Below are 19,314 nucleotides of genomic sequence, written 5' to 3'. Positions count from 1 at the left end.
TACAGTGTCCCAACACCTCCTGGAGTTCATCAATTCCAATGCATTGTACCAGCTCATTCTTACACCCACTAGAGGAAGCAATATCCTTGACCTGGTTATTACTAACAAGGGTAACCATTGCTCTATACCAGTAGTCAATTCTTCCCTGGTTAGATCCGACTACAAACTAATCACCATGGAACTCCACATCTCACCCACACTCCCCCACAAGGTAACCACCATGAAAAACTTCTCCAAAGCTGACTTTGGGCTCCTAAAAACAGAGCTGGCTAATTTTATGGCACCTGTGTAAATGGAAAATAGATGAATAACTGCCAAATCATACACCAATGCACTGTATGAACACGTACGTAAATGCATGGAACTAGCCATACCCAACAGAACCAAGATGCTCCCTTCCAAAAAAAGGGAGCCACTCTGGTGGTCCCCTGCCATTAATAAACTCTACAATAGAAGGAAGAAACTGTTGCAGAAAAAGGTGAAGTCCCAAGAATGGAAAAACTCCCTTATTAGCCTCAGCAAAAAGTTGAATTCCCTCATCAAAACCTCCAAAGCCAGCTATGAAGGCAGAATTGCAGCAGACACTAAAAAAACAACCACAAAGCCTTCTATCATTATATCAAAAATCTCTACAGCAATACCCAGATTTGCTCTGAGTTACTGCACAATAGTACCTCTTATACTGAGCCAACAGATATTGCCAACATACTGGCCGACAGATTCAGTGCCAACTTTACCCTTCTATCCCCCCCCCCCCCCCCCAGAAGGACCAATCACAATACTGGAGGTATGCCTGGCACCAAGCATTACTGCAGCACAGGTTAAAGCTGCATTGTCCAAGGCCAAGAATACAGCTTCCATGGGACCCGGCAATATCCCTGGATGTATTCTACATGAACTACAAAGTGAACTGGCACCACTACTGTGTGCCCTGTTCAATCACAGCCTCACCTCAGGCTTTGTCCCTACTGAATGGCGCACTGCTACAGTCATCCCTTTCCATAAAGGGGGAGTTACTACAGACCCTGGGAATTATTGCCCCATTAGACTGACGAGTCTGATATGTAAGACTATGGAGCGCATCATCATGGACCTAATTAACAAGGATATATGGAATCACCAAACTCTAGATCCCACTCAGTTTGGTTTTGTGAAAGGTAGATCATGCACCTGCTCAACCTGGTTGACTTCTTTGAGTCAGTCACCAGAGGTATGGATGAGGGCTAGGCAGTTCATACAGCCTACCTCGATCTGGCCAAGGCCTTTGATACCATTCCCCACTCAGGAATTATTGATAAACTCACCAACTAGGCATCAACTCCTATATCACTAGGTGGGTTGCAAATTGGCTCGCAGATAGAACCCACAGTGTGAAAGTAGCAGACTCCAAGTCAGACTGCCGACCAGTCATGAGTGGAGTCACACAGCAATTGGTCTTGGGTCCTCTCCTGTTTAGCATCTACTTCTCAGGAGTCCAGGCCACCAAGGAGGGACTCTGGCTGACCAAGTTTGCAGACGGCTACATCACTCCCCAAGTGATGTAAACATCCTACAGAAAGGCCTCACCGAGACCAATGACTGGTGTTGAAACCATGGCCTTAAACTTAATGCCAAAAAATGTGTCATCACCCCCTTTGGGAAAAACTCAGTTCCCACTAATTACCACATCGATGGGAGCCCACTGAACACTGAAGGCATTATAAGAGATCTGGGGACACAGGTTGACAGTAACCTCTCCTTCGATTACCACATTGCCACTATGATCAGTATGTCCTATGCGGCACATCTCATTAACAAGGGTTTTGCATCCAGGAAGAAAGAGGTCATCATCTCTCTCTACCCTTCCCTCATTAGGCCAATCATAGAGTATAATGCCCCATTTGGCATGTACCTCACTAGGCACATGCAACAGCTGGAAAGGCCACAAAAGTATGTCATGAAGAGGATCGTAGGCGTTAAACGCGTCCTACATGGACACTCAAAAAACTCCAGATATTCTCTGTCTCGTATCATCTACTAAGGGGTTATCTCTGCTTGACTTACAAAGTCATGTCTGACCCAGCTGTATTAGAATTGCTACATCTAAAGAAATCCCAAACCCTCCACACCACATGCTCCAGAGACCTCAACCTCATTACCACAATCAACAGAACATGCTGCAAGACCGGGTTCATAACCCAGAGATTGCCCATGCTCTGAAATAGACTTTCCATACATGTCAAGCAGAGCACCTCACTGGCCCTCTTCAAGAGGAATCTTGTTGAGTAGATGGGAAATAGAAAGTTCACCCCGGGGATTACTCCAGTGTCTGTACTTGATAGAGGTGCTGGGAACTAATGTCAGGCAGCACGATGCCAGGGCGCTTCTTTGTAAAGACTCCATGGCCATTAGCCTAGTACACACTTATGAACCTATGACACAGTTTGACTGCAGAAAATGGGGAAGCCTCCAGTGATTTATTAAGTAGAAACTGGAATGCTTATCTCGCGTGGTTCAGAGTGATTTATTAAGAATTAGAATGTTTTGCCACATAGCTCTGAATGTCATTGTCTGTAAAGAGCACAGGGCTTACTGTTCTCATAATAATTGATAACTTTTAACAGAACTGCAATCAGAGAGAGAGCTGAGATTTTGCAACTAATGAAAACAGTTTGCCCTATTCTGTCAGTGGAAGCTGTTTTATTCTTAGATCTTTGCTGTTTTGGCCAATGTGCAGCAAGTCATTTGCTGCCACTGGTGCCTGTCCTCTGTCTTGGAAACCAGACGTAACTCCTGAGCTCCTTGGAGCTAATCTGGTACTTTTTGCCATGAATGAGACATTTCAGCACAGCATCATATTCTGCAAACAGATTAGTTAGTTCCCTAGTTTATATTTCAGGAGTTTATTGATGAGAAAATTGTCAGAAAAAAAGCTAAAGGCCGTGGTAGGCATATGAGTAAAGCGCTATGAGTAATAATTTATGCACATGACAGTTCACTGTGTTGGGTAACTAATGGGAAGCACTGAGCATCTTCTGACCCAAGCAGAAACCAGCTGTTCTGTGTACAAAGTATCTCATTAGTTTAGATGTTATTTTACTGTGACGGAAGCAACTGCTTCCAAAAGTTGAGGCAAGGGAGGGAGATGGAGTGGAAGTTGTTTGGAGGTTGATTTTTGCAGAGGAATTGATGTTATTATGGTACCTTCACAGAGAAGTCGGATTAGGATTGGAAATGGTAATAAATGTAAATTAGTAGTGTCAGTGGTGCAACAGGTAGCACATTTGTCTTTGGTGCAGATGGATGAGGGTTCTACTCCCACATCAGGTAGATAAATTGCTGACACTGCAGTGCAGCATAAGGGGGTGCTGCACCCCTAAGTGTGTCTTCCTTCAGATGAGAAGTTAAAACTGATGCTCCATCTGCCTGAGTTGGTGATAACTCAGGCAGGTATATAAGGCCCCACTTTACCTGCTGAAAAGAGTAGGGGAGGTTCTCCAACGCTGTGGCCAAACTTCCCCTAATAGTATAAATACCACATCAGGTCTACTCTAAAAAGAGGCCACTAGCCTAGTGGGAGTAAACTGGTCAATGAATGGATGATGGATAGATAGATAAAGTTAAAGCTCTTATAAGAAACATGGATGAGAGTCTTAGCTGTTAGGCCGGCCATGGTTTGGACATTTGCACAGGAGTAGGTGGTTGATGTAACTATGACTGTAGGGTCACAACTTGGATGAGATGCACACAAAGGAGTTCCCTATTACAAGTATGAGACCTGAGACTTCTGATTCCAGACACTAAAAATAAACTGCAGTTTAAAAAAAAATGTAGTATGAGTCCTATTGTTACACCTTTAGATTGTTTGCAGGGGACATCCCTCCAGTCATGGGAACTCTGTTGTACCCGAATGCTCTGAGGTACTTCAGATCAGACTTAGTATATATTCCCTGGCAGCTGAACTGTTTTTTTCTTTTTTTTTAACTGGATACACCCATTGAAAATTAGTACCCCTTTCCAGCAGTGACTGGGAGTGCTGGGTGATTAAATGATTTGCTCCAAGTTGCACAGTGGATAAATGAATCAAACCCAGGACAACAGGAAACAGCTTGTTTACAGTTCAAAGCCTTAATCCTTTGCAATACCTGCCATGTCTTTTAGTTTTCTACAGTCTCAAGTACACTGATCAGAATTGCACAGGTGCCCCATTCTCATGAGGGAAACAAGCTCAGAGTAATTGACATCCAGGGTCTACAATTGTGACACATGGAGAAACAGTAGGCATTTTAACTACATGTAAACTACACATTTACAAACTGATGTAAGTGGACGACAGGAATTAGACTGGCCTACAAGGTATCTCTTTTCCTGAACTTCAGGGAGAATAAAGGTCAGTTAGCAAGCAGTGGAGGGATGAGCAAGGAGGACACTAAAGGGAAAAGAATGAGACCAGCATCACAAATGGAAACGACTGGGATTTAGGACATTTTATCTAACAAGATGGACTGAAGATGTATCAGATGGAGGAAAAGGGAGGCTCATCTGATACCTGCTTTATTGACTGATATGCACATTATTTGTTTTTCAAAAATGAGGAAATCTGTGTGCTGATTATGTAATATGTGGTGGTGTATCCCCACCACAGGGGGATATGGTGTACATAGCTTCCCCATGTATTAGGCTACATGCATATTTGGCAGATATATAACAAAATGTCAAGTCCACTTTCATAGAAACCTCTTAACCTCTTACATTGAAAAAATAAGTCAAAATTGTCAACTGTCATCTCTGTAGCAAAAAAAAGAAAAAGAAAAAAAATTGCTTCTGCACCCCCACATTTCCAAATGTACTAGCACTAAGATCACACCACCTTAGAGGTTAAGATCACACCACCTTAGAGGTTAAGAGAAACATCCTTGTCCCTGCTGTTCCAGGATCTTGCTCTATTTAATAGCCCTATTTTGATGAAGCATAGATTGTTTAAACTAGTTCAATAATTCTGATTTCACTGGAATGTAGCTCAGCTAAGACAGCTGACCTGATTTGAACACCTGAGTATACTGTCATTATTTTTTTTTTTTACTTTTGACAAAAACTTATTTTCAAAACATTTTAAGTGTGAATTATGTTTTGTTGAACTGCCTTAAATCTGTCTCATGGATAGGAGGGCATCTGAATATAATGAAGGGTTTTCCAAAGTAACACTTTAAATGCCTTCTATGTCTCTACAATCTCTATTTAGTTGGATGGCGTACTGTGCGATGGACCATCCCCAGAGAACATTGCTTCTACAGTGGTGGATTGCACCAAGATTGACTCAGGGAACATTGGTTTTTTCAGAGTGGGATTGGTACCAAAATCACAGGTATGTATGCTTCTCAACTGTCACTAATATATATATATGTGTGTTGCATCACATGCTATGAAAACATAATGTAAAATACCTGATCAGACTTGTAACTGGTATAATTTTGCCGATTTACTACTATGCACCTGCACTATATTAAACAATGACTGGCCATTACTACTTAAAAAGTAGGATGCTGATTGGTCAGCCCAACCAGCGTGTCTGCTGTAAATCCGAGCATATACCAATGGAAGAAAGTCTGGTCACCCACACTTTTTTCCTTCAATATATGCAATAAAAACGTAATTTTATTTCATTTTTTTTAAATAAGGTTACAAAAATCGAGACCCAAATGAACAACAGAGAAAATGAAAAGGATATTCAGGTACATTAAGAAAAATTAAAGAAAAGGACCCGATTATCCTTTTATTTTCACTTAGGCAAAAACCACTCGCCGCTCTTTATTTAGAATTTAAACATTAAAAATATATCAAACGTTTTTCGTTTAAAACAATGTTTAAACTTCTTCAGAAATTGGCAAACATCAGTATAGTATTAAGCACTTGCTTATATAGGAAGCAGTTAATAGCTGCCTGCCAAAATTCAAAGCAGTAGAGAATTTCTTAAAGTAAAACTTCTGCTTTAAAACATAAAATTATGAATTGTATATGAAACATGCTCAAAGGATAGAGACATGTTTATTTTAATATTAGGTTAAAATATAATATAATATTTAATTAACATTTTCCTGGGTTTGTTAAATATTATTTGAACTTTTTATGTCAATCTATTGTCTACATTTATAACATTGACGATAAAAATAATAATAAAGATAGATTTAAAACATGTTTACTGCATTTTTAATATATATTTTTTATTTTTTAATAGTTGATAAATAATAATAAAACATCCTAACGATCCATTTTTTATTATTTATTTTTTATAGAAATAGTTATAAGACATTAGTAATATGCAGCGACTTGGGCAACCAGATCGCTAATTAATCAGCTTTCATAAATATTTCATACTGTTACTTAAAATTAGGAAATTTTTATGTATGTATAAACTCAAATACTAGCTCATATGTAATAATGGTTGAATTAATTATTGACTGATATTGAATTTGAACCATTCTTTCCCCTATATGGTTATACATTCATCTAACAGAAACACCCCAACATACGAACCAGCTGAATATACATTTTTATTTTTGTTTTTAATTTTTGTTTTTAATTTTAATTTAGTTACATCTTTAACTGTCAAGATTTATCTTATATTTAATTAAAAAAAAATTCTTATATTTAATTAAAAAAGTATTTTATCACAAAATTGTCCACTTTATGAAATTCTTTGTGTAAAAATATTATAAATATTGTTATTATAAGCAAATTCCCCCCTATTTTCTTATGTTTATTAAATATACTAGTGCTCCGTAATTATATAAAATTAACTATATTTCTAAACTTCTCAATTTTAACAGGCTCATAATTGAGCATTTTTCATTCAGACCTGGATAGGTGAAGGCATTCAATTTGATTTGCCATAGCAATTCACATTTCTCTAATAGTAAGTTAAATGGACCCCCTCTCATTTCTTGCTTGAGTTGATAGATGACTTTAAAGCAGAATTTATGATTAGGGTATTCAATAACATGTCTTGCTAGAGCATTATCTTCCTTTTGTAGGTTGATGCTTCTCAAATGCTCATACACCCTGTCCCTTAGCCTCCGCTCCGTTTTTCCAATATAAAAACAGGGGCAACATTGGCAGGAGGCTAAGTACACCACTCCTTTAGAGTTGCAATTAAATTTCCCTTTTATGTGGGCTTTATACCCATTAATAATTGCTGATATTCCTGGAGACATGTACAAACAGTAAGGGCAATTTCCACATTTTCCCATTCCTCTGTTCATTATTGGTGGTTTGTTGTTTTGATGCTTTTGCAAGATGTTTTAAGCTTGAAGCCCTTCTTACATATAATTTTGGGCACAGGGCCTAACTTACAAATTAATGTGTGATCATCATTGAGGATATTCCAGTTTTCAGTATTATCTCCTTAATACTGCTCAAATCCATAGAAAACCTTAATATACACACTGAATTGTAGTTTTCCCTGTTTGATCATCCTCTTGCAATTATTTGCCCGTAATGAGCATTTTGGGCTCCTTCTTTTGAGATAGTTACACATTTCTACTTTAATATGGGAATAAAATAACCCACTTGTCTTTTTGTTTTAACTTCTTCTAATAAGGGATCCAAAAAGCTAGAGGGATATTGCCTGTTAATAAATATCTGTTTTAATAATAAACATTCTTGATCAAATTCTATATCAGTTGTAATCTGACGAGCTGTCCTTTTACCACCGATTTTTTCTGGTGTATTGGATATTCACTGGAGAAGTGCAAAAAATTATTAGAATAAGTTGATTTCCTAAAAATGTTCGCTTCATAACATTCATTTAATCTGTTCTTGCTCAACTTAACATCTAAGTAAGCAATGGATTCTTCATTGAAAGTATGGGTAAATCGCAGAAAATTTGTGCTCTCATTAAATAAATTTATAATGTCTGTTGCTTGTTTTTCATCTCCTTGAAATATTATTAAGATGTCATCTATGACTCTAGCATAGAATATTATTTTGTCCTTGAGTGCCATGATGTTAAAAATAAAATTCTTCTCCCAATGAGACATTACTAGATTCGCAAAACTTGATCCGCATGCCCAAGTCGCTGCATATTACTAATGTCTTATAACTGTTTCTATAAAAAATAAATAATAAAAAATGGATCGTTAGGACGTTTTATTATTTATCAACTATTAAAAAATAAAAAATATATATTAAAAAAAATGCAGTAAAGATGTTTTAAATCTATCTTTATTATTATTTTTATTGTCAATGTTATAAATGTGGACAATAGATTGACATAAAAAATTCAAATAATATTTAACAAACCCAGGAAAATGTTAATTAAACATTATATTATATTTTAACCTAATATTAAAATAAACATGTCTCTATCCTTTGAGCATGTTTCATATACAATTCATAATTTTATGTTTTAAAGCAGAAGTTTTACTTTATGAAATTCTCTACTGCTTTGAATTTTGGCGGGCAGCTATTAACTGCTTCCTATATAAGCAAGTGCTTAATACTGTACTGATGTTTGCCAGTTTCTGAAGAAGTTTAAACATTGTTTTAAACGAACAACGTTTGATATATTTTTAATGTTTAAAGTCTAAATAAAGAGCGGCAAGTGGTTTTTGCCTAAGCAGAACTGTTTTGTTATATTTCACCGGTTTGGAGATTTTTGTTTTCGTTGGTATCCTTTTATTTTCTCTGCCTCATCTCTCCTGTATGTTAAAAGCCTCCTGGTTTCATTTTTTTTTTTTTTTTTTTTTTTTTAGTTAGTTAAAAAAAAAAAAAAAAAAAAAGCAATGGAGATGTTCCTTTCTCCATCCCTTCCTTCACACAGCACTGGTATACTGCGAAAGCAAGTCCCATATGCATGCGCAGTACATCAGCAACACACCAGGATACCAAGGCAAAAGCGGAAGAGCAAAAAGGCACCGTTAAAAGACATTTAAGAACAATAAAGAAAAGTAAGTAATTTTTTTCCTTAAATAATGTGATTGTATAATAGCAATAACTGACTCCGTGGTGTGGTATATTGAAGATTTGCCCATGGTTGCCTTTGTTTAAGCACTCAGGCTTCGCCCACATGATTAAACCACAGCAACCATGGGTAAATCTTCAATATACCACACCCATGTCACTGGTTATTGCTATTTTAAATCATACTCTGGTAGCCAGGATGAATTATAAGCTGCTCATGGCCCACCTTCAGTACTAACATTCCAGACATTCCCACGTAGGAATCCAGCAACCCAGAATTGGCTGCACTTTAGGGACAAAATTGTGTGACCAGTGATTGTACTATTCCTATAGGGTGTGTATGTGTATGTATATGTTTATGTATATGTATGTATATATACATATAGATATATATTCCTGCTCTTCCTGTAGGGTGCCTATTCCACATGCTATCAGCACTTGCTCTGCTTATCCCATATCAGGGGAGGTCATCGTGCCTCTTTACTCATCCCTCATCAGGCCCATAATTGAGTACAATACTCTTTTTGGGATGTACCTTACCAGACACCTGCAGCAACTGGAAAGACCCCAAAAGTAGCTCACCAAGAGGATCAAAGGACTCAAACAGATGCCATATGCTGCCCGGTTAAAGAAACTCCAGCTCTACTCAGTGGCATACCGTCTGCTCAGAGGCGATCTGTGCCTGACGTATAAAGCCATGTCCAACCCGGAATTAATGGACATGCTGCACCTCAGAAAATCCAAATACCATCGAGCTATGTGCTCGAGAGACTTGAACCTCAGCACTGAAATAAATAGGACATGCTGGAGGGACAGATTCATAACCCAGAGGCTCCCTTCACTCTGGAATAAAATCCCAGTCCAGATTAGGCAGAGTCCCTCATTGACTCTCTTCAAGAGGACTCTTGATGAGTGGATGGGAGATCGTAGGTTTACCCCGGGTATCACTTCTGTGTCACTGTTAGACAGAGGCACAGTATACTAACCTCGAAAAAGGGCATAGCAAAATTCATTTAAAATGGGAGGCGAAAGCCAAACACACTCTGGCTAGGCTTATAAATGCCCTAGGGCAGATAGCCTAGTATGAACCTATGAACCTATATAGCTTCATATGCCATCTTGGTGTGACCTTACTGTAACTACACACACAGCTCTCTGCATTACTTCTGTGTGACCTTACTATACCTACACACAGTCTCCCTGCATTATGTCTGTGTGACCTTGCGACCTTACTGTACCTACAAATACAGCCCCTTGCATTACCTCTGTGTGACCTTACCATACCTACACAAACAGCCCCCTACATTACCTCTGTGTGACCTTAAGGTACCTACACACACAAGCCCCCACATTACTTCTGTCTGACCTTACTGTACCTACACACACAGCTCCCTGCATTACCTCTGTGTGACCTTACAACCTTACTGTACCTACACACACAGCCCCCTGTATTATCTCTGTTTGTCAGCGTACAACTTCATACAGTCTCCTTGCTTTCCCTTAGTGTGCCTGTACACACTCAGCCTTCACTATTTTGTATTCAGTCTTTGGGTACCTATTTCCATACCACCTGCAGTATCTTCATTTGCCTCTTAAAGCACTACATTTCCTAGTCCCTTAGGGAACATATTCAGTAACCATGTCACTATATTTGCATATTTATTGTACCTTATACAATGCTTTGTCATTCTTCAGGGTTTCTATTCACCCATCTCTAGGCTCTTCAGGGTACCTACTCCCATGTTGCCTGCTTTATATTTACCTTTCTCTTAGGGAAAGTAGCCTGTAATGCCTTTGCATATCACGTGAGGTAGGTCACTTTTTAACACTATCTGTTTCTCTTTAGGTTGCCTATTAATACTGATCCTTTCACTATCCCTGCTTGTCCTTTAATACATCTTGCACTGTCACTGTGTGACCCTTAGTAAATCGGTATCGGGTACTGTTTTTGTGTGGCCCTTAGTAAATCAGTATTGGGTACTGTTTTTGTGTGGCCCTTAGTAAATCATGCACTCTTTCTGTGCATCCCTTAGCATACTATACACCATCTTTAATATATTCATAGGTAAGTCCTAGGCTAGCAGCCTTTGCAGTCCATTTTAAGCCTCACCAGTTTCCCTTTTGGTGCCTGACATAACCTATCCTATTTGGTTGTAGATTGCCCTTACCCGTCCTATGGTCAAATAATTACATATTATCCCAGTGAGAATAACTGGGATCCCACAGATAATCTGAGGGGGCACATTCATGGGTAAAGCATTATTAGCTGCTTCTAGCAATTAGTAGTACAGGGGCCAGCCTGGGGTACATTTTCTGTTTCTCATCCACAGATCCAAGTTGAACTTGAGTATGGACAGGGATGAGATTTGTTTTACATAGAGGGGGAGTCTCTTCCACAGCAGTGGTATCCTCTGTGAGATGAACCTGTTTTTCCAAACCATTATTTTGATGCTGCAGAACAGGTTTAGATCTCTAGAGCAAGTATTTCTGATGCCATTTGATTTGCTGATGTGCAGTAAATCCATCAGTACTGGGTCAGAGGATGCCTTGTATAGCAGGCACAGGTCACCTCTTAGCAGTCTGTAGGATACAGTACAGTGAAAGGGCTTTTAGTCAGTCTACACAGGGCATACTGTTTAGACCTTGTATCCTTTAACTAAGACATCTCTGTGGATGTTCTAATTCTTGCATGTGTCTGTACAGATACATACCAAGGAGGGCATTATATTCCATGATTGGCCTAATAAGGGCTGAGTAAAGGGAGATAATGACATCCCTAGATCTAGACACAATCCCTTTATTTATAAGCTGTTAATGCAGAAGGACTGACTTTCTTTTTTACAACAGTGGAAACATGTTGGTCAAAAGTTAGGTCACTGTCCAAATAATTCTCAAATGCCAAACAACTGGGTCAGCTCTTAGGAGCGTATTGTCAATGTTGTACTTCTAAATGTATAAAAGTGGTTGAAAATGCCCAAAAATTACTAATAACCTGTAGAAAGGCACCAGAAACCAGCTGGTCCACTCAACAGAAGTTTAATCCAAACTGCACATGAACACAGTCGTTTAAAAGTGCTTTGTGCTTTTAAACCACTGTGTTTGTGTGCATTTTGGATTAAACTTCTGTTTTGTGGACCAGCTGGTTTCCGGTGCCTTTCTACAGGTTAATGCTGTACATCTCTGGGGTAGATGACTTCCCAATTGATATAATGCATTTTTGGCATTTTGTTTCAGACCATGATTTTGACATCAGTTATTTATTTTGGACAAAATTACGGCAGGATGGCGAAATCATTTGGGTATTCAATGACCATCTGCAAATGTAGTCAGCCAGAGCCCCTTGGTATTGACTTTTACTTCATAAAAGTAGAGAACCTTGGGGGACTCCACTGGTGACTTTGTGGAGATAACTTTCCCGATAACGATTTTGTGCATCCTGGTTGTGATCAGATTGGCAATCCAACAGGCAATATAGGAGTCCATTCTCAGTTATTTAGCTTTTCTACTGTACCTGAATGGGGGGATGTAGCAAAGGCTTTGACTAGGCTGAGGTATGCTTTGTAAACCATTTTACCTTCATCAGTTGCTTTGGTAGCAACTGCCTCATGTACACTGTCAACCCTCTCCTCTTACCTGCCAACACTCAGACTTGCGAGAGATGCACTTTATTTATCCAAATTGGAAGCCATGCAATCTCCAGCCAAGACCAGAATAGTTGGCCAAGAGAAGAAGGTCAACACTGGTAATACACCACATGGAACACATAGCCCTTCAAAACACACACCAGCCCAGCCTTCACAAAAAACACAAACTACAAACCCACCTTCGCAGAGGCTCTCAATAAAAATTTACCCAAACAGTAGAGACCTCCAAGGCAGAAATGCACTCAACCACCACAACACAACACTAATCATGAGACACATAACTCTCCTAAACAATGTGCCACTCAACCAAAGCCCCTAAGGCAAAACAGCATGCCCAACACACTAGTCATAGGTGACTCAATAGTGAGGCACACTGATGTCCCCCTCACTAGGTTGAATAAGGAGAAAGTAACAGTTAGCTGCCTGTCAGGTGCAAGGATGTGCCACATAACGTACACACTCAGGTCCCTCAACAACAGGTACAAATATGACTCCTAAAAACAGAGTTGGCTAACTTCACGGCACCCATGCAAATGGAGAATAGTTGCATGACCGCCAAATCATACACCAACGCACTGCACGAACACTTACACAAATGCATGGATCTCGCTATACCCAACAGAACTAAGATGCTGTCTTCCAAAAAAATGGAAGCCAATTTAGTGATTCCCTGCCATCAACAAACTCTACAACAGGAGGAGGAAACTGATGCAGAATAAGGTGAAGTTCCAAGACCTGAAAACCTCCCTTATCAGCCTAAACAAAAAGTTGAGATCCCTCATCAAATCCTCTAATTCTAGCTGTAAAAACAGAATTGCAGCAGATAGCAAAGACAAACACAAGGCCTTCTATAGTTATGTAAATAATCTCCACGGCAATACCCAGATTTGCTCTGAGCTACTGCATAGTGGTAGCTCCTATACGGAGCCAACAGATATTGCCAGTATATTGGCTGACAGATTCAGTGACAACTTTACCTCACTCTCCCCCCCAAAAGGACCTATCACAATACCAGTAGATTGCCAGGCACCCAGTATTACTGCTACACAGGTTAAAACAGCACTGTCCAAGGCCAAGAATACAGCTTCTATGGGACCTGACAATATCCCTGGCTGTGTTCTACATAAACTACAGAGTGAACTGGCACCTCACCTGTGTGCCCTGTTCAATCACAGCCTCACCTCAGGCTTTGTCCCTACCAAATGGCACACTGCTGCATTCATCCCTCTCCACAAAGGAGGAGTGACTACAGACCCTGGGAACTATTGCCCCATTAGCCTGATGAATCTGATATGCAAAGCTATGGAATGCTTCATCATGGACCTAATAAACAAGGATATAGGGAATCTCCAAACTCTGGATCCCACACAGTTTGGTTTTGTGAAGGGTAGATCATGCCTGCTCAACCTGGTCGACTTCTTTGAGTCAGTCACCAGAGCTGTGGATGAAGGCAAGGTGGTTTATACAGCCGACCTTGATATGGCCAAGGCCTTTGATACCATTCCCCACTCAGGAATCAGAAAAACTCACTAAGCTAGGCATCAACCCCTATATCACTAGGTGGGTTGCAAACTGGCTCATAGTAGCTGACTCCAAGTCAGACTCCCAACCTGTGGAGTCCCACAGGGTTCAATCCTGGGTCCTCTCCTGTTTGGTATCTACATCTCTGAAGTCCAGACCAACACAAAGGGACTCTGGCTGACAAAGTTTGCAGATGATTGCAAGTTGAGAGCTATTTTTAGCTCTCCAAGTGATGGCGACATCCTACAGAAAGGCTTCACTGAGACCAACGACTGGTGTTACAAAAATGGCTCAATGCCAAAAAATGTGTCATCATCCCCTTTGGGAAAAACCTGGTTCCCACGGATTACCACAACAATAATAGTCCACTGAACACAGAAGGAGTTATAACAGATTTGGGAACACAGGTTGACAGCAACCTCTCATTTGACCACCACTGCCACTGTGGTCAGAAAGTCCTTCTATGTGGCACATCTCATTACTAAGGGTTTTGCATACAGGAAGAAGAAGGTCATTGTCTCCCTCTACTCTTCCCTCATTAGGCCAATCATCGAGTACAGTGCCCCATGTGGCATTTACCTCACTAGACACCTGCAACAACTAGAGAGGCTGCAAAAGTACTTCACAAAAAGGATCCTAGGCCTTAAACACTTGTCCTATATGGACAGACTCAAAAAAGTTAAACTATTCTCTGTCTCATATCGCCTACTTAGAGGCGATCTCTGCTTGACTTACAAAGCCATGTCTGACCCAGCTCTGTTAGAAACGCTACATCTAAAGAAATCCCAATCCCTCCGCACCACACGCTCCAGAGTCCCCAACCTCATTACCACAATCAACAGAACAAGCTGTAGGGACAGGTTAATAACCCAGAGACTGCCCATGCTATGGAATAGACTTCCCATTCCTGTCAAACAGAACACCTCACTGGCCTTCAAGAGAAATATTGATGAATGGATGGAAAATAGAAAATTCATCCCAGTGATCACTCCAGTGGCTCTACTCGACAGAGGCACTGGGAACTAAGGTCGGGTGGCACAATGCCAGGGTAATCTTATGGGCTAGGCTTGATGGTGGCCTTTTCAAAAAAGTCCACCAGGTTGAGTAAATATGACCTCCCCTTGACAAGTCCAAACTGAGGCTGGTCCAGTGTTTGCATTTTTGCTGTTTTATTACTGATTTGTTCCATGATAACTCTTTCCATGGCTTTGCATACGAGGCTAGTCAGACTTATGGGACTTTAATTTTCTGGATCTGTGGAAGGTCATCTCTTATGCAGGGGAATGGCTGTAGCTGTTGTCCATTCACCTGGTATAAAACAGTAAGAGGGGTTAAATTGTGTGTCATACTATTTAAGATGCATCCAGGGATATAGACAGGGCCCATCAATGCAGAAGCATAGCTGGTTCAACCTCACCCTCGCTAAGCTCTTCAAGTGAAGAGCAAAAAAATAAGAAAGAAAGCACTTCATTGTGATAGGCTGGATCAAGCACTTCATTGTGATAGGCTGGATCAAGCACTTCATTGTGATAGGCTGGATCAAGCACTTCATTGTGTTAGGCTGGATCAAGCACTTCATTCTGATAGGCTGGATCAAGCACTTCATTCTGATAGGCTGGATCAGTTTTACAGTTAAATCGGAATACCCCACCCACCCAACCAGCTCTTCCACTGCAAATGAAGAGCAAAAAAAAAAAAAGATGCAGATGCATGACACAACTCAAGACAGTCTATTCCCATCTCTGTGCCTTTGCTCCCAATCCTCCTTCAACATATTTCATTAATAAAATAATTCCTTCTTTTACAGTTACTACACTGAGTGCTACAAACATTTCTTCTTTTAAAACTAGAGCAAACTGCTTGTTACAAATGTAGCAAATAGTTGGTATAGTTTATACCCTGCCTGCATGGAGCGCACCTCCCAACCTTAGCTACACTACTGCATTAAATCACTATTATTAGCTTTGGTAATATTTTTAAGGACTTGGTCTTGTCTGATCGCTGGAGACAAGCTAGTTTCAGGTGCGTCTTGAAGAGATGGACAGTAGAGAGAGGTAAAATTAGAGCTGAAGTTATCAGCCATTAGGCTGGCTGTCTTCAGCCTCAATGTATGTAACACTGTTCACAATCATCGTAGTACATTGCCTTGGGCTTCTGTGATCCTTAGTATACCATGCACTCTCACTGTGCTATGCATTGTATTTGTGTAGCCCTTCATATACCATCCACTGTCTTTGTGTTGTTTAGTATACCATGTGTTGTATTTGTGTAGCCTTTAGTATACCATGCACTGTCTTTGTGTTTAGTATACCATGTGTTGTATTTGTGAAGCCTTTAGTATACCATGCACTCTTTGTGTTGTGCATTGTATTTATGTAGCATTTAGTATACCTTGCACTGCCTCTGTGTAGTTTAGTATACCACGTGTTGCATTTGTGTAGTTTAGTACACCATGCATTGTATTTGTGTGCCCCTTACATATACCTTCCTTTGTCATTTTGTGTCACACACTGTATATCAATGACTGTGCTTTATTTTGATTTAACCAAGGCCTTTGACAGCCAGCCAGCTGTAGGATGAGGTTATCAAGAATGTAATAATGACCAGTGCCAAGCCCTGAACAGTACCAAGCCCTGTTTGTTGGATGAATAAACTAGTTAAAAGGAAGACAGCAAAGGATCCAGCTGCTAGTGAGTCAACAAGGACATCATAGTTGCAGGAGAGTTTCTCATGGTATAGTTGTGTACCACTTTATATCTTCTATTTTTCCAACAGAAACACATTCTGGATTCCAAAGTACTTTGTAAAATAAAATAAAACAATGTTGTAACATCAGTAAACAGCTATTTGTGGAAAGATAATTAATTAATGGGCACCTCCAGATCTTTCACCCAACCTTCAGTGTTACCAGATAAAAAGGAAGGATATTTGGCCATCAGAAACAAAAAACAAATTGGTACCAGACAGTGAAGTCATGGGTAGGGTCATCCAAATGAAAGAGCTTTAAGTTATATTTCATAATCATCCAGGATTTAAGGTAAATGCTGTTGCAGTCAAGGCTAAAAACATGAAGTGGGCTGGGTTGCTATTTAAGACAATGAGCACCAGAAGTGTTACGAGCCCCATGTAGTCTTCTAATCTCATATACATCATATACTAGAAAGTAAAGCTGATTTTTATTTATGTAAAATAAGTGAAATACGTTCATTAAATGACAACGGTCAATAGCAGACTGGGAGTAGTCAAAACAAAATACAAACAATGGGTTCATGCTGTGTGTTTAATTATAAATTTATTAGGAGCAGGATCTGTGTGGCATATAAAACTTTGAAGGATGAAATACTGACAAAAGTACTGGGTCTAGGTTTTATAAAAGCAATAAACTTATCACAGTAATACAAGCTTTCTGATGTCACACAACTTTACACTAGCAAGATGAACAGACACATCATACAAATTATAAGTAAATTAGGGAAAAATGAATTCCAAAGGTAAGAGAAGCTAAAGATTTCAAACATTTCAAGATTGGGGTCAGTGACTGGGAAGGAGCTAGAACATTTTGATGTAACATTAGTAAGCCTGGGTCCATATCAGGCCTAAGGTCTAAAGCCCAGGCTCAGCTGAACATATATGGAATTTTCATCTCCTTATTGAAATGTCAGCACTTGAAGTGGTGAGTGCCAATAAGCCAAAAAAAAAAAAAAAAAGACAAAATATAACAGAAGACTGCATCTCAAAAATCACTCCCCCTTAAAACTTTTTATAGGAGAGCGCAAGTCCCCCAGCAGCCCACACCCCACAAATTTAAATATACCAATTTGAAATTGCCATACCTTCAAGAAAAGGGACTAACAAATGTAAAATAAATAAATAAAAATTTTGAGAAATGGCTTTTTGGACTTAGTATATATTCAGTCTGACCTTTTGGCCATTCAGTCTTGCATTTCAGGACTCATTCTAGCAGATCCCAACATTTCAAGCGCTTACTAGAATCTTCTAGTTGTTTGAAACCAGCAGCTGACAAAAGATAATATGAACTCAATACATTGAGATGTATACAGAAAACCTGCAACTTTGAAGAAAAACATGTGGCTTTACTGTGTTCTCATCTCTTCTCAGGTACTTCAGATATTTGAAGATGTGCAGAAGAAGAAAGTGAATGGTTACATCAACAGGGGCTTTATTTCCGATGTCCCACAAGATAACACAGCAGAATCAGACAGCCCGGGAGTAAACTTCACTGAAATTCCAATCAATGGACCCAAATCAGACAGTGATCACGAAATATGTGCTGAAACAAATAAACACCAAAATGGTTTTATTAATCATGGATTCTCAGATGAAGATGAAAGACTGTAAGACTTGTGAACTGTGAACTCTCCTTACAGTTTTTTTAATAACAAATTAAAAGCCATTATCTCAGGCAGCTGTAAAAAATAATGTATCAGATTCACGTTTTGCATCTACTGGCGATGTCAGGCCGATTCTTATATTCCAGTGCAGTTTTTACATTTTAGTTATAAAGTTAGGCTGCAATACAACATTCATATATTATCAGCATTAATATGAATTAAAAATGAACCTTTGTATTTCCATTCAGCCACAGTTTTAGTACCTGATGCTACTGTGTGCTGTGTCCTAAAAATGTTACTCTTCAGCAACATAATACTAGGTACTGCAGAATTCATGATCAATCCTTCCAGGCAAGCATAAGGCAGCAGACAGAGAGATCATTCTAATCGAGAATTTTCGAAAGCTTAAAATAAAACCATCTTATGTTTAAGTTAAACAGAAAAAAAAAGAGTTTAAGCCTTTAAGCTCCTAAAATTCTAGAAATTCCCTTGAAACAATGTTTGCTTATTTAAAGTTTGCCTGATTTTATACTAAGGTAAATATTTTGCTAAAACCATGATATAACACAACCCACAAAGTCCCAGGGGTTTAGCAGACATCATGTCTCTAATGCAGTGAAAGCACAATATGCATTTTAAAGGGTTGTAATAGAAACATACCCCCATCTCTGCAAAGAGAAAGGTATATCTGATATTTGACAAAGACAAAACACAAAAGAGAGATCAACACACCTTTAGCTTATGGTCTTTTTCTCCAGTAATTGATAAAACAAATACACATATTTAACAGATAACAAACAAGTAGCAATCAGTGCTTCCAATGTTGTTAAAATGTATTAATTTGGAAACCACACACATTC

General features: G+C 39.3%; 1 protein-coding gene across 1 annotated transcript in view; it reads left to right on the top strand.

The window, feature by feature from the left end:
- Positions 1-19,314, top strand: part of LOC122790069 — a 68,743-nt gene that overhangs the window by 48,436 nt on the left and 993 nt on the right. The window contains exons 8-9 of the mRNA XM_044057632.1: positions 5,222-5,344; positions 18,222-19,314. The exon at positions 18,222-19,314 is cut by the window's right edge and continues 993 nt beyond it. Of these exons, the coding sequence (XP_043913567.1) occupies positions 5,222-5,344; positions 18,222-18,461 (363 nt within the window). The 3' untranslated portion in view covers positions 18,462-19,314. The remainder of the gene's footprint in view (positions 1-5,221; positions 5,345-18,221) is intronic.

This window comes from Protopterus annectens, chromosome 15.part0, assembly GCF_019279795.1.
Source record: "Protopterus annectens isolate FY-2018-M chromosome 15.part0, PAN1.0, whole genome shotgun sequence".
NCBI classification, from domain to species: domain Eukaryota; kingdom Metazoa; phylum Chordata; order Ceratodontiformes; family Protopteridae; genus Protopterus; species Protopterus annectens.
This window is presented reverse-complemented; position numbering and strand designations above follow the sequence as displayed.